The 14,675-nt window shown below is 39.2% G+C and overlaps 1 protein-coding gene across 3 annotated transcripts in view; it reads right to left on the bottom strand.

The window, feature by feature from the left end:
- LOC129209603 (vitellogenin-1-like) overlaps positions 1-5,201 on the bottom strand; it is a 47,772-nt gene extending 42,571 nt beyond the window's left edge. Inside the window, exons 1-3 of one of the 3 annotated variants that reach the window (XM_054834249.1) lie at positions 5,121-5,201; positions 875-962; positions 19-39 (exon numbers count right to left, since the gene is read on the bottom strand). Coding sequence is in view for 1 of the 3 variants with exons in the window: in XM_054834248.1 (XP_054690223.1) it covers positions 19-39; positions 352-391 (61 nt within the window). In the remaining 2 variants the exon portion in view is untranslated. Of the gene's footprint in view, positions 1-18; positions 40-351; positions 392-874; positions 963-1,633; positions 2,017-5,120 lie in introns of those variants that run through there. The other 2 variants (XM_054834251.1, XM_054834248.1) reach the window with 2 other exon arrangements.
- Positions 5,202-14,675: the final 9,474 nt, after the last annotated feature.

The raw sequence follows: 14,675 nt of genomic DNA, 5'->3' as shown, positions 1-14,675 counted from the left end.
GATAGGAAAATTACTTACGGTAATTAAGATGCTGGCTCCCTGAAAGAGAAGGAAAAAAAAGAGAGTAATGAAATGACAAAGCAAAAAAAGCCACCCCAAAATGTTAATGTATTTTAGTATGAAAGGCTATATCTCATCTTGTACATATGGCATAACTCTTTCTAATTAACTTTGCTTCTAGTTCAGCACATAGCCAAAAGCCTTTTTTCCCTAAACAACAAAAAAATTGTCATAAAGTAATTTTTTCTATAAAATGTTAGAGTTCATGTTTGTAAGTGAACTATATTTAGATTCTGAAACCTTTTCCTGTATCTGTTATTTTAAATTAATCGAAGCAGATAAGTTACTTACCCACCAGGGTTAAAACCAGGGCTAAAATCAAGCCCCTCATGATGAGGATAAAGTAAAGGTGAACATACTGGGTTCTCTTTTATAAAGGTATGTGCTATCACATGTTTCTTTTGGCATGTTGGTTTGACAAATAAGCGTATTTTAGAATGTGTATTGATCAATCAAAAATAAACATTTCTGAGGTCACGAATGCTGACAACTTCAAATCACCTCATGATTTCAACTAACTTTCTACATGAAAGAGAGATTTCATTTTCAAATTATCTTGCTTACTCTTTTTCCCCCAATTTCTCCACATTTTAGCTACGTAGTAAACCAACAATTAATATTTAAAATTAAATTAAAATAGTTCCTCAATCATAACTGAAATAATTTAGCTTTTCTCCAATCATGTCTTCAACCTCCTGATAATTTGCTCTTGCTAAGGGTAACAGCGTTGCAGACACACCTTACTGTGTTACACTGAAACTCTACTTTTAGAGCAGAATTTGTGATTGATTTCATAGATTTAGGATTGACATACCTTAGAGCTCCATAGACATGCAATGAGAAACTCTCTTTCCTTGGTATCTACCATGGCTGTCTTTCCAAGCATATCTTGTTACCCACACCTGGGAAGACAAATCTTGTCAGTGTGACCTTCACATCAGCTTCTGGCTAATGGTCAAAGTTTGTACTATGAAAACAAGGGGGAAATTGATTTTCTTGTTTATGAGAAGAATCTAATAAAAAACGAGTTACATTTCCAGAAGGACCTCAGTGAGTTGGGACCGTCAGGTCCTTCTCAGTGGGTTCTCACGGGGCTTTGGCTGCTGCCACTCTTGGGAAAATACATCCAGAATTTCCCACTTGTAGTAATAACATTTAACCAATCCTTAGCAAAACTAACTCAGGAGGGAGTTTGCTCGCAAACCTCAGTTATACATATTTTTTGCAAGTGTTTAACATTTACTTTGAATTTAAGCTTGACTTTTGGTCAAATGGTAAATTAAATATCACGTAAAAACCCAGCTGGGTACAAGGGTTACTGAGGGGGCAGGAAGGAGAGCTCAGGAATGTATATCTGGTATTTCCTTGAGGCTGTGAAAGGTACAATGCACGTAGTCAGGCAGCTAGGCTCTGTCCTCCAGGAGGAGGACAAGGTTTTCTTGGCCGTTGCTGTTCATCAGGGAGGAGAAGGGTGAAACCTGAGCATGGCTCCTGAGGCCTCCACCATTGGGCCTGAGAGCATAGTTACTGCAGGCCCCGTCAAACAGTCCCTGTACATGATTACTTCACTTACTTGGAGCGTTGCCACCTGACTGAGGAATAATGAAGTTTTTTATCACGGTGCCAGTGCACCTGAGCTGGAGTCAGGGATGCAGCCCCGCGGTGCGCTTGGTCCCTCGGCTCCACTGCTGCTCCCCGCGGCCCCGATGGCTGGACAACCGGGGAAAGCCAGAAGTCAGATGAGGGCTGTCTTGTTTGGGCACCTTCGCAACCGATACCTCCAGAAATCTCGAGAATTTTAATCTTGCACCTTGCTTTCATGGAAAGATACACGACTGGATGAGCAGTCAGATCTTCCTTGAAATGAAATATGTGTCTAGTAAATTATTTATGAATATATAATAGATGGACGGACTGTTACAAGAGATTAATAATCGGGGTGTTGGTTCACTGTGGATTCAGATGGCGAAAAATTAAGTGCACATGGATTTTCCCTGATGTTTTCTTCCTGGGTGCTAACGAACGTGTGAGATACGACAAGATGCACCACGTCTGGGGGCCCTGCGAAATTCAGCAGCATACCTTGCCTGGCACATACGCACTGTTAAATGTAGTTAGAAATGCCTTACAAACGGTCACACTTTTTGCAGCCAGAATGGAAGGAAACGCACAGCAGCAGTGTAATACTGTAAGCGGCGACATGCAAAACTCTCCTGCTTCAGTCACCCTGTTTTTATGGTAGTGCTCATCAGTGCCACAGCTTGATCTCTGCAGTAATATTGTGCTGTCGTGCTCAACTAGCCACACTTCCACAGGACAGGATATATAAGTATATATATCTCTTATATACAGAACTATATAAATGAGACTATTAATTTAAACATTGTTATTAACAGCATATTGAAATAATGTCTAAGGGACACATACACATTAAAATGGAGATACAACATTGCTCAAGTTTAATAAAAGGCTTTATAATTAAGGTGTAACGAATAGACTTGTGCTAACTGGGTAGTGAAAATACTGCGTTAATTTTTTTAATGGAGAACACTGAGTCTAAGCTTGCAATCGGAAAGCAGACAGCTGATTGCTAGACAGTTAGCTAAAATAATTAAGATTTGCAGGCTGCCCTGTTCTCTTCATCTGCAGCATGTCCTCTCTCTTTTTAATAGCTCCTCTATACCCAGGGTTGTTTTCTTGGGGGTGATGAGAAAGTGATCTCAGAATTGTTGTACCCATTATTACTTTAAAGGGACAACCTAATAAAATCACTAAGTGGAGAGGAGACACAGCTAGAGTTTGAGGGTCACAGCACTGGGCTCTAATTCTTTCTCCAAACCAGACACGTCCTTCCAGCTAGCTCTGCGGGAATAAACAGGCAATCTATCACGTTAAGGAAATGGATAAAAGGAGGAAAGGTGAGATCCACACTTTTGAAAGCCAATACAATTTTTCTTAAACATTCAACACGTCATGGTAGTGGGCAAGAAAACAGATGAAAAATAAACAAAATGCAATTAAACAGGTCCTCCACAAACAACTTCCAAGACCTTAATTTGGTTGCAGAGGAAGGACCTTTAATCTGGGCATGGGCTTTATACACAATCGGTATCTTTTTTCTTTTTTTCTTTTTTTTTTTAGCCATATACAATGAAGAAAAAGAATTCTTAAAAAGCGATGAGAAATATCTTGGGTTTTTTTTTTTTTTTAAGGAAGAAAATATATGGTGTTCAGTGTTACAGAGAGCATGACGGCTGTGTAAGAGGTGCAGTAAGATGAGGTAGACTGCTTTGAATTTACAGGGCACTTGTACCATAAATGAAACATGAATACAGCCTAATTAACCTGATTAGAGCTATTGCTTCTACGCTGCAATTGTCTTTACATAACACATTCTGCTTGAGTAACAGAGTCTTATTATCTGCTGTTGTACTGCCGCCGATAGCTCTGCACTCTCCTTGTTCTGTATTCATATTGCTGAATTATGGTGCAGTGATGCCATTTCCATCCTGCTAATATATAGCCGAACGACAAAGCAGGGATTAGCAAAACAGCTCCCAAGCAACCATAGCAGGTTAAAATAGATATAATCAGTTGGCTAAGCTAAGTGATTTTTAGCCTTCAGCTTTCCTCATTTCTAAAGATGAAGAAACCTTACTTAAAAAAACTAAAAAATAAAATAAAAATAAATAAAATAAAATTCACACCTATTTCATATTTAACATTCACTCCTTGATTTTTTTTTTTTCCCCAAAATATTCAGCATTTGCTATTGTAGCATAGTCTCCAAGATAATGTTTGATATTCTCTCCAGAGACTCTGGACATTGTCTAATGAATAAGAATGTGTTCTGGGTTGGGCTAAATTGCCATATGCTGATTCTAGTACACTCACAAAGGGATTTTGTTACATTAGCTTGCTTTAAAAGGTGCTTTTTGTTTTTTTGACTTCCATTCCTTTTACTAGAAAGAAACCAACAGGCCCAATTCCCTGCTGTTATCCCAGTTTGACGCTGGCACACTACCAATGGAGCGATAACTGTGGGAATTGGATACAAGGTTTGTAAAATGAAAGGCATAGAAATGCTATTTATATTTCGTCTAGCTTTTGGGGTATGCATGGTTCGAAAGATGCTGTTAGTCTAGGTTTATAGTTTAGCTGTACTTTTGTTTCGATAAATTTGTTTTTTGTTAATATATACTGTTAAGCCAAAGCCACGTCTTTGTGCATTTCAAGGAAGTAATCAGAGGGCCGGTTCCTGACACATAGCACGGATTTGCCTGTCATTTCCAGAGAAAAGAATGAAATTAAGAAAAAGAGAGGAAGAGTGTGGAATCCAACTCTGATATTCTCAATCTGAAACTAGATTGTTTTGATACAATTTAGCTTTACTAATATGTTCAAAGGGTCTTATTTTCATTCAAATATGGAAAACACATTCTGAAGCCCAACAGTCCGCTGTTGTTGCCATCATCATTGGCTCATCAGCCAGCACACTAATTAAGTGGCTTCAGGATTTCCCCCCTGCTTCCAGTGTATCGTATTTCCCTAGTCATTCGGTAGGGTTAAACGTTAGACAACTTGCCATCTGAGATTTGAGTCACGTCATATTTGAGGACTGGTGTTTGCTATGTAGTTCTATTGCACTAGAAGATAACTTCTCCAAGTTTATCTTAACCCTAACTTAGACTTCACGGTCACAGAGTGATTAGCTGCTGTGGCATTGGTACTGACGGGAAATCAGGTAGCCCTGAAATTTAGCCTTGCCATGTCTCCACCTCAGTCACTTTGGGGATGAAATGGTGACTGCACATATAGGACACTGGTGAGCTCTGCGCGCTGCATTAAACATTGTTCTGCTATAGGCTGAGGTACTGCTTGTAATTGCATGCTTAGTTAGAACTATCATGGCTAGTAACTTATCCAGAGGGAAAAATACTTGTGTAACGTTTATTTCAATGTACTCTTACCATATAAAATATGGCATGGCCGCAGGGAGGTGAGGAGATCCCAGGCCATCCCATGCACCTTAGGGCTGACGGCAGGAAGAGGGACCATACCTGTTTTAGCAGACTTGGCATCAACAACCCTTTTGCGGGAGGCACTGCGAGCACATAAACAAGTTGCCACTTCAGAAAAAGGCCCATAGGCCTCTGTAATCCTATTTGAGGACACTTTTCTGTTCTCGGAGGACCAAGGCCTGAGTCATTGGTGGGAGAATCTTAGAAAGAAGAAAATTCTCAATTCTTCCTTTTTCTTTACTTCAGGCCATATATATTATGGCTGCAAAACTTCAGACTCTCCTAAGAAAGGAATTGGGCTTATTTTATTTTTTGTAAAGTGTGGATTTGTACAAATATATAATGAATTCTTAAAATTGCTACTTATTTTGTGGTCCCACCCAAAATGTGCAAGATTCTTTGTGAATGAAGGGGAAAGCATTGACTTTTTTCCCCAGAAGCCAATATTCTCAGGTATAATGGTGATTATTTTTCTGTTTTATAGACCTTCACCTTAGTGACTTATTCCCTTATACCACAGAACCGCTGCAAGAACATGATGGATCTGCATCATCACTTTCTAGTGTCAGAGTATCACATAAGTTTATGGTATCAGGAAGCTCAGTATGAACTTACTTTCAGTACTGAATATATGAGGTGTGTGATACCTTAGTTTCACAGCACTGGGTCACTGTGACATTAGGTCATGGGTCAGATAAGATAAGCAGTGTATTATTCCCAAGGAAGGTGCAGATAATACTCTGCCAGTTCAAACAACAGGCATTGACTTTACCCTCAACAAAAGAAAAAAAAAAAAAGCAAAATCACCTACCAGTATTTAATCAATGACTTTGACTTCCAAAGATTAAAAGGTCTAATCATATAAAAATAAGAACAGAATTTTGTTTTTAAGTTACTGTGAAAGTTAGTTCAGTAATAAATTGAGCACCATATGTTTCATTACTTTGAAAGAAAGTTGCTACATGATTATTCCCATTACAGCATGTATTAATCATAATCCCATTTTCTGTATAAAACAATTACAGTTTAAAATATTAAATGGAGCACTGATGTTCATATCTGCTTATCAAGGTATGCAGACTCACTACAGTGCTATGTTTCCACCTGACCATAAACATCAGAGGACAAACTAACTCTTGAACACACCTTTGGCTAAGATTATGAAGAATTAAGCTCTTCCCCCTAATACAAAGAATGAAGGCTGAACAAATTCCTATAGCCAAGAGACATGGGATCTGGATGCAGATCCAGGCCTGCAATTTTCAGCTGACTGGTGTCTTACGCTCTTACACAACTGCATTTTCTCCCATCTTGCAGAAAATTTCTTACCCATTTGAATGGCAACAGTTCTAACTTCTTGTGAATAAAGACTGTCTTTTGCTGCAGGAAGAATTTAACATGGCCGGAACACTACAAATGCTGTTTTCCAGCGTGGTGTCTGCAGCCTTAATGTTTAACTGCTCAAATTCTCTTTTCAAGGCTTTTTAGTATGAATACAGCAAAAGTTAAAGGCAGACTCTGGCTCACTACACTCTCAACGCCGCGCTGAAGTTAATGGTATCTTTTCACAGAGTTTAACTGGAGCTACATCTAGTATATGCAGACGCTAATTTGTTCTTTGAGTAATCACAGTAACTTCAGTGCAAACACTCAAGGAATAAAATAGTTCTCAATATGAATAGGGCTTGAAAAATCTGCTCTATCACAAGTATCTCGCAGAACATTTTAAAAAGTTCTTTAAGACTTCAGAAACTATCTGGTTTCTTAACTGTTCATTTATTTATTTTTTTTTTACAGTAATATCTAAATTCATTTCCTTTTGCTCATCTCTGGAGAATACACATCTCTGGAGGAAGATTGTTATTTCCTTGGTGTTCAAAGGCAAATGACCGTGAAAGAAACTTCTGAATTTAATTTTCAAGGCATTCCTGCACTGATTAAGGAACAAGGTAGGTCTCACAACTGAAAGTGGACATAATTATCTTTTTTTTTTTTTCCTGATTCGTTAGGGAAGGCAATGGAATGAAGCCAGAGAGATTCCATGGACATTTTCTATGATTTTATCCTGTCTTTCCTTTCTCCTCTGACAATGTAGTTGTAATTCATTCACAGCCCAAGTTACCCAAGTTACCCAAGTCAGTTTACCCAAGTGGGGTAAACTGACTGTATATCTAACCCAATATTTTAAAATATTTGACATAGGAAGATGACAGTTGATGCTACCTTCTTATTTTTCTAGAGTCTTTCTAACAACTGAATTCCTTTGAGCTAATTATTAGTGACTGAACCCCATAACTGAGTGCTTATGCTGCAAAACACAAAGAAACGTAAGTATTAGCTAGTACATAATTCAAACATTCCTATTAATTTTCCCAGAATTTCTGGACACTGTGACACTTAAAATGAAAACTGGAAGAAGTAAAAGTAAATGGAAATTTGGCATCCTCTTACTTTTAAAGATTGATTTAAGACTTTTCCTACAGCCAAAAAAAACCTATCTGGATTCACACATCTGTGAGATTTCTGAAGTCAATGTCAACTTTACCACTCCGTTCTGTACTTGGGAACTTATAAATACATGCAACATATAACCCTATAAGGTATAATAAATGTATGCATTTAAACACAGATATTTATTTTAACTCCTAACTAGTTATACAAACATCCTATACCACTCGTGTTCTTGGTCTACCCACCACTGGCAACTACTCTTCAGCGCAGGTGCCTGTGGTTGCCGTCTCACACACAGTTTCAGCAGAACTGCCTATTAACACAGCCAAGACTCTTAACACAGGATTTTTTTTGTGTGTGTGTTTATAAAGCTCAAATCTCTTTCTCAGTGTAACTATTACTCATAAGCATTAAGGATTTTTTGAAATCTGGCCATGTTTAGGCTCTCCAGACAGCTCCTGGGTTTTCTGCAGCAGCAGTGTGCTCAAGCCATTGTTCTAATAGATGATGGCAGTGCCACTGTTGAACTTGGAGTCAAAAGATGCTATCGTTTTAGGTAGAAGTGTTGATACTAAATAATTCAATGTCTTTCTGGAAGGTAGCAGCCCTATAACCTTTCAGTTCTCCTCACCAACCAATCTACAAAGAAACGTTGCTAGGAGAAACTATGGAGGAGTGTGGGAACAACTCGTCTTCCAGGCATAGAAGTAACTGCTGGTAACAACAAAGGGAAATTAAAATATGAGACATACAGCTGTAAAAAAAAATATGCTCTACATGAAAGCATATCAGCAGCTCCATCTGTAAATTTCCACTCACCCAACATGTTAGGAAATGTATAGAAAAAGATAAAAGGGAGTGACAGCAGTGCATGTACCAAGACTTAGGCAATGTCTGAAGAGAGGGTAAAAAAATGCTCTGTCTTAATGAAGCATGGAAAAGAAACCGATCTCACAGTACAGTTTGAAAAGCCAGGCCAGTCACCTGGGAAACAAGACAAAAGGAAAAACAAGAAAATAGGCTATCAGCTCAAGCCTCACAAAGCATTCACAAAATAAAACTACCATAGACTTGTAAGTTAGTGGTTAATAGGCTCTAAAATTATAGAACTGTCTACACTACAGGTGGAACTACAGGTATGTCAGCCAACCTCAGCACTGAGGAAGATAATTACTGAAGCAACAGGTTCAAAGTATATTGAAGTGAAGACCATTAAAGGTATTTCTAGAGACATTTCTCCAACTCCAGGGAGCCGTTTAGCGATGGGCTTGGAACAGTCTGCCTTTCCATCCTGCAGTTACAGCGAAAGGGCGTTTGTTGCTATTTAAGGGGTAAATTGCCTCTTCCTCTCAGGACGAATGAGACCTGTGGACCAGTCTTCAAAAAGGACCTGGACTGAGCCCATGGACCTCCAGCTGTGAGAAATAAGGTACCAATGACCATGGCCAAAGGCAAAACGAGACAGCGTGCTTCTTCAGAAACAGTGGGAAGAAAGTTGCTGAAGTTGGCCTGAGCTGCCCGCAATGAGAGGTGGTACAAGGGGTGAGGAGAAGACTTTCAGGAACTGTATGAAGGAGCAGGTTCAGGGAAGCAGCCAGGTTTTTCACGAGGGTATTCCCTGACCATGAGAGATATGGGGAGCGTGCTTTGCTAAGGAGCACGAGGCACACAAGAAGCCGACAACAGCTTCAGATTGATCTGGAGAGAGGGAAGTCAGTCGTTCGATTTCTCGTCATAGCACTTCGCCCTCACTGTCACTCATTTTGCTCTGGAGCCTTACAAGATCTTTGACCCAAACCAGGTGTTTTTGTCCCACTAATGATACTTAATTGGAAACCTATTGTTTTTACAGAGAGACTCTTAGGTGTCCTCAATAGGCAGATTGTAATAACATGAGGGAAAAAGGGATTTAAACTAAAACACACATGATATTTTGTCCATTTTATTACCTCAGCATTAAGTAGTTTATTTTTGGGTCTCTGTCTGGGGGAAAAAAGATTTGGATTTGCCCTTGTAAACAAAAGAAGATAGAGATGTTTTAAACAATTTAAATAAATATACACCAAAACCTACTCTGGAAACAAATGAGAATAATTTGAAGCTACACAATAAAAAAGATACACACACACATACATACATATATATATATATAAAAAATTCCACTTTTCCCTTTTGAAGCCCATTGAAAATTCTTCAGATGAGAAGGCTGGAAAAAAGTGTCTACTTCAGTCTCTTATCTGAAGCCAGGAGCAAGTGTACAATGCAGAAAAAAAAGGAACCAAAAATAAACTTTTTTTTCCTCTTTGATCCCTCCCCGGATCCTTCAGAACAATATAAGAGAGCTTCAGGTATTTTCTTTTTCCTAGTCTTGCACTTCTGGAAGACCCCTGAATTTCATATATTCTGTTTTTCCCAGCTGGCTTTTCTTTCTTATCTAGAAAAGTTATTCTAACATCTCTTACCATTTTCAGCCCATCTCTTGCTTTGTGGCATTATAGACACAGTGACTCTGTCCCAAACTCAAAGCTGAATGAGAAGCACAGTGCAACAATACCCCTCAGATAGTTCCTTGATCTCTTAAACAGCCCACGCTGCCCTTCTCTAAACCTCTCACTAATTTACATTGCTTCGTGGGGACTTAAACTGTACTAACCGCAAGTTAGACTGAGCAAAACCAGAGATGAGTACTCCTCTCAGCTGGCCAGAGAACAGAAAGGGAGCTCCATTTAAATCACCCTTTAGGTGCTGGTGCCTCCTCACGTGGTGCCCTGACTAAGCCGCTGTGACAGCAGTTCGACATTGACCTTGCCCCTTCCCTTCCCTCCACACAAAGATGTGGGAGGCACTTTCTTCCTTAAACTGCTCATGAAACTGGTCTTGTGTTTACCATAGGCATTGCTAATAAACAAATAAGCAAAAAACCAAAAACCCCCACAAAACCCCAACCAAATAACCCCAAAAGACCAAAGCAGAGTTATTTGTATAACGTGTTCTGTCTTCCTTGCGTGTATGCTATGCCAAGTAGTAGGTATGTTAATGGCTGCCACAGGGACTCTAAAAGGGAAAAAGCCCAGCTTCGCCTCGGCATTGCAGCACAAGGAATAAAGAGAAAGGGAGAAACAGCAAATGTGTAAGACGACAGTCCAAGGACCTGATTCACTTGCAGCAACTTACTTTGCTGGCAGGAATTCTTGTGCTGTGGTGGGAGAAAGGCTCTCCAAGCAGCGACGTGAGGGGAGGGGAAAGAGTGCTAACTTATAAGCACCACTCCTACAAATAAATGTTACTGTTTGCTTGTGAAGTACAAGAGACAACAATACTTCAGGTATATCTGCTTGAAAGAGGCTAAGAGGGATGCCACCTCTCTCCACACTTCTGTTTCTTACTCTATTTCATTAGGTAAGAACTCTCCAGCAACAATTGATCTTAACCTCATTAACAATCTCTGACAACTGCTTTCTCTCCAGCTTTGCTTCCCCCAAATTCTCATGATCAAGAAAGACACAGTTCACAGTTTTCTCTTCTCCAATTTTATTCAGTTTTTTTTATTTTTTTTTTTATTTTTTTTTTATGAAAGCCTGCAGTATGTAATGAACGATTGCTGCCAGGAGCACACTGCAAAGTGTCTATGTGACGATTATGTGAGAGGTTCATAGTCTTTCACGTTCCATAGTATAGACGTGAGCCTTTGGGGCACCTCAAAAAGTTTTAAAACACTTGATTTCATTCAGGGAAGAATCAAAGAGTTTCACTAGAAGAAATTGTCTTTACACACATAAAAAATGAAGGTTTCTAAAGGGATCTTTTAGTTAGATGACAGAAAACCTGCATTTTGTAATACCACAGGGGTTCTTTTAATAAGTCACTGAAAAGTTCCATTTGACAAGTTAAACCTTGAATTTTTTTTCATACTTATTATAGCCAAGGAGGTGCTAACCTAATACAATGGGCAAAGGAGTGTTATCACAATACAATAGACCAGACAGAGTTAGTACAATACTGGGCAATAAGGGATCTCACTATAATGAGTGAGAGAAGCAGTGTCTGCAACATAAGAAGCATGCTTCAGAAAAGAGAAAAGAAATGTGTTTGGTTTGTTACTGGTCATTTTATAGCTGCAATTGTAACCCAATGCAATGACCTCAAGATGCTTAAGAGTCTTCTTTAAAAAGTGGAATGATCATTTCAAACGTTTGCAGGCCAAAAGAGACCACTATGGTACCTAAACTAGGTGCCTCAGTAACACAGGCAAAAGATTTTTGCCCAACGTTGCTTCTATCTAACCTGATAATTCGGAGTTAGATCACCGGTGTTAGGCTGAGGCTTAGTTTGGCCCTCTATATTGCTCACATCGATTGGCCGTGAGGACTATGAAAGCATTTAGAGCATGAGATAACAGAGTTACTCCTGGCTTCCATTTAACTATATTTGACAAAAAGTTGCATAAATTAAGTCTGAAATAAATTCTCTTTCTGTACTTTTTTGCTATCTGTTTCCATTATCTTTATTATACTCTTGGCCCTCAGGTCACTTTCTTCCATTTATACTCACTTCCCAGCTCATGCTCAAATTTCAAGCAGCACTAGCTCCAGCATCAGGATAGTCCAGTAGAAAATATGAAGGGTGTTTTGCTAGAACAACATTCCCATCCACCACATCGTTCTAAAGCACAACGTGGGCAAAGGATGCTCAGAAGAAATCCATACAATGTGCTATATGTAAATCTCCACAGGTATTCAGCAAACTACACTCTGCAAATTTATGTGACCTACTTTTTCAGATTGTTTAGCACCTAATAGTATCCTTGCTGCCAGTCAAATGGCAACTGCAAATATAATATATGCACTTGATCTGGGAAGAATAGAAAGATCTATGGATAACTTGAATAAAACTTGGGCGAGGTGTAGGAGAAAATGACATGGGTATGAGTTCAAATTTACAGCACAGCTGTATGAATGCTTGGCTGGGGAGGAAATGCTGTTCATTCACTTGATAAGTGGCCAGAATGAAATACGTGGGGTAGAATGGTGACATTAAGCATAATTGTAATATACAGAGATACAATTTGGATCACTTAGGTATGCATATGACAGGCATCTGAAAGTCCAAGTAGCACCTTTCCTGATTACCAAGAAGCTCTAGTACAAAGCTTCACACAAAACAGTGACGTGCCTGAAAGTACCTGTCAGCAATCATAATGTATGATGCACTAACTTCTCTGATGTAGGTATGAAAAGGAGGCAAGCAAAGTATGTTGGAGCTACTTGGTGCAGTACAGTTTAAGGAGTAGTGCACTTCTGGACTTGATTTTTTAAACATTTTTAATAGTTTAGTATTGAGGAAAAAGGGCATTCTTATCTAGCACAGAAAAGCTGTAATGGTATATAAGCTTGAATTCAAACATGAGAGAACACAGCAAAGTTACAAACATCACTAGAATCAAACAACCCTTTTGGTTTCAGTAAGACCCAATTTACAGGTATCAGGAAAAAGAGACTATGAAATATTTCTGAGTTCCAATTGCTAAATAGCCTACTGGAGTCAGAAAACTTGGTTTTGTGGTTGAGGCAGTGGATACAGCCTGAGAAGAACTGGTTTCAATTTATGGTTCCATGTTGCTCTTGGAGAAAATCACTCTTAATACAAAATGTGGATAGTATGTCATGCCTATTGGACTATAAAAGTTTTAAGGCAAGGAAAATCTCTTACTAGGTGAAGACTCGGCATCTACCTCAAAGAAATATCTATCTTGACTGAGAAGCTGAGGTATCCCTATATTAGAAATACTGATCAATAACAAAAACAAATATTGCTGTCTCTTCCCAGCCTCCCCTGGTTGCTGAAGCTTATCTCAGATGTGAGATTGGGTACACAGATTTTCTTCTGCACTTAGCTTTGTTGTGGTGCTAAGGACAGACAGCTCTTGCTTACTGAAGATCAGGAAGGCTGGCAAAGAAAATGAACCTGAAAAATAAACCAAGTATAGTGGTAATGTTTAAGGGGAAAACCCCTGATTATACAGTCAAGTATCCACAGTTCAGAAAGAGGGTACAAAGAATAAGAAACAGCAAGGAAGAGAGCTCTAAGCCTTTTTTTCTAGCCAGCATTCAGTGCAAAAACTAACCTGTGTTCTGAATTCTCTTCTCCTTGTTTGTGTGTTTGATGCTTCATGCAGTCCTCACCATCCTACTTTTCTCATCCTTTCCTTTCACAAATCCCTACACCCACAACACTGCTGCGCCTTGCTTTAGGACATAATCTGGCACATGGGATGAGGGCAAATAGTTTCAATAGATGTATATGTTTTTTGTTCAAATGGAGAGGGCATAGGTTAGAGAATGAACTGCCCCCCTCTCTGTCAGCCTTATTCTCTTCCTTCTGTAAGGGACATTTGGGGTATAATTTGGTGGGAAGACACGTTACAGATGGATAAAGCATGGTGAGAAGTTGGTTTTATCTGCCTCAAATTAGACATGGAGATAGAAAGGACAGCAGTTTCTGGATATTAGAAGGAAGGTTTGTTTGGCAGGAGTTTTGAAACTCGGTCACATATTTTTTGTTTAACAGCTTGCAAGATAGTGTATTATAAGACTGAGTGAGTGTTTATGATCTGTGCTGGAGAAGGACTATGGGATGAAGGTTGCTGGTGAAAGCAGTTTCAGCTTATGTCTGAAAAGGCTGGCAAGGATGAAGGAGGCACTATTTAGCTTGGCCCTTAACCCTGGAGAACTGGATGCCGACCACCCTACTTCTGCTCCATGGCTCCTCCCGGGGCAGAACAATAGTCGCTACCATTTCACCACGAGAATTCAGCACACAGTAATTACTGCACTCCCGTGCTTTTGGAGGAGGACAGCAACTTCCTTCAGTTTATACAGGCATATGCATTTATTGCTACGGGAATCTGGCTTCCCATTAAGTGCCTCTCAACTCAAATAGCTCCGATTGTTCTGTCTTAAAGATGTGAGACATGCTTTTTTTTTGTGAAAGCATGTAGAAAAAGACCTATAGTACCAAAGACAACTTTTCTTGCTTCTTACCCTTTAAAGGCTTTGGAAAAATGTTCCTATTTAATAACAGTTATCTTTATGTAGTAGCTGAATCTTTTCATAAGCTAATAGTTGTAAAGCACTGTCTACTTTG

The sequence above is a fragment of the Grus americana genome, chromosome 8 (assembly GCF_028858705.1).
Source record: "Grus americana isolate bGruAme1 chromosome 8, bGruAme1.mat, whole genome shotgun sequence".
Classification (NCBI taxonomy): domain Eukaryota; kingdom Metazoa; phylum Chordata; class Aves; order Gruiformes; family Gruidae; genus Grus; species Grus americana.
The sequence above is the reverse complement of the archived record's forward strand: the minus strand, read 5'-3'. Positions and strand labels throughout refer to the sequence as shown.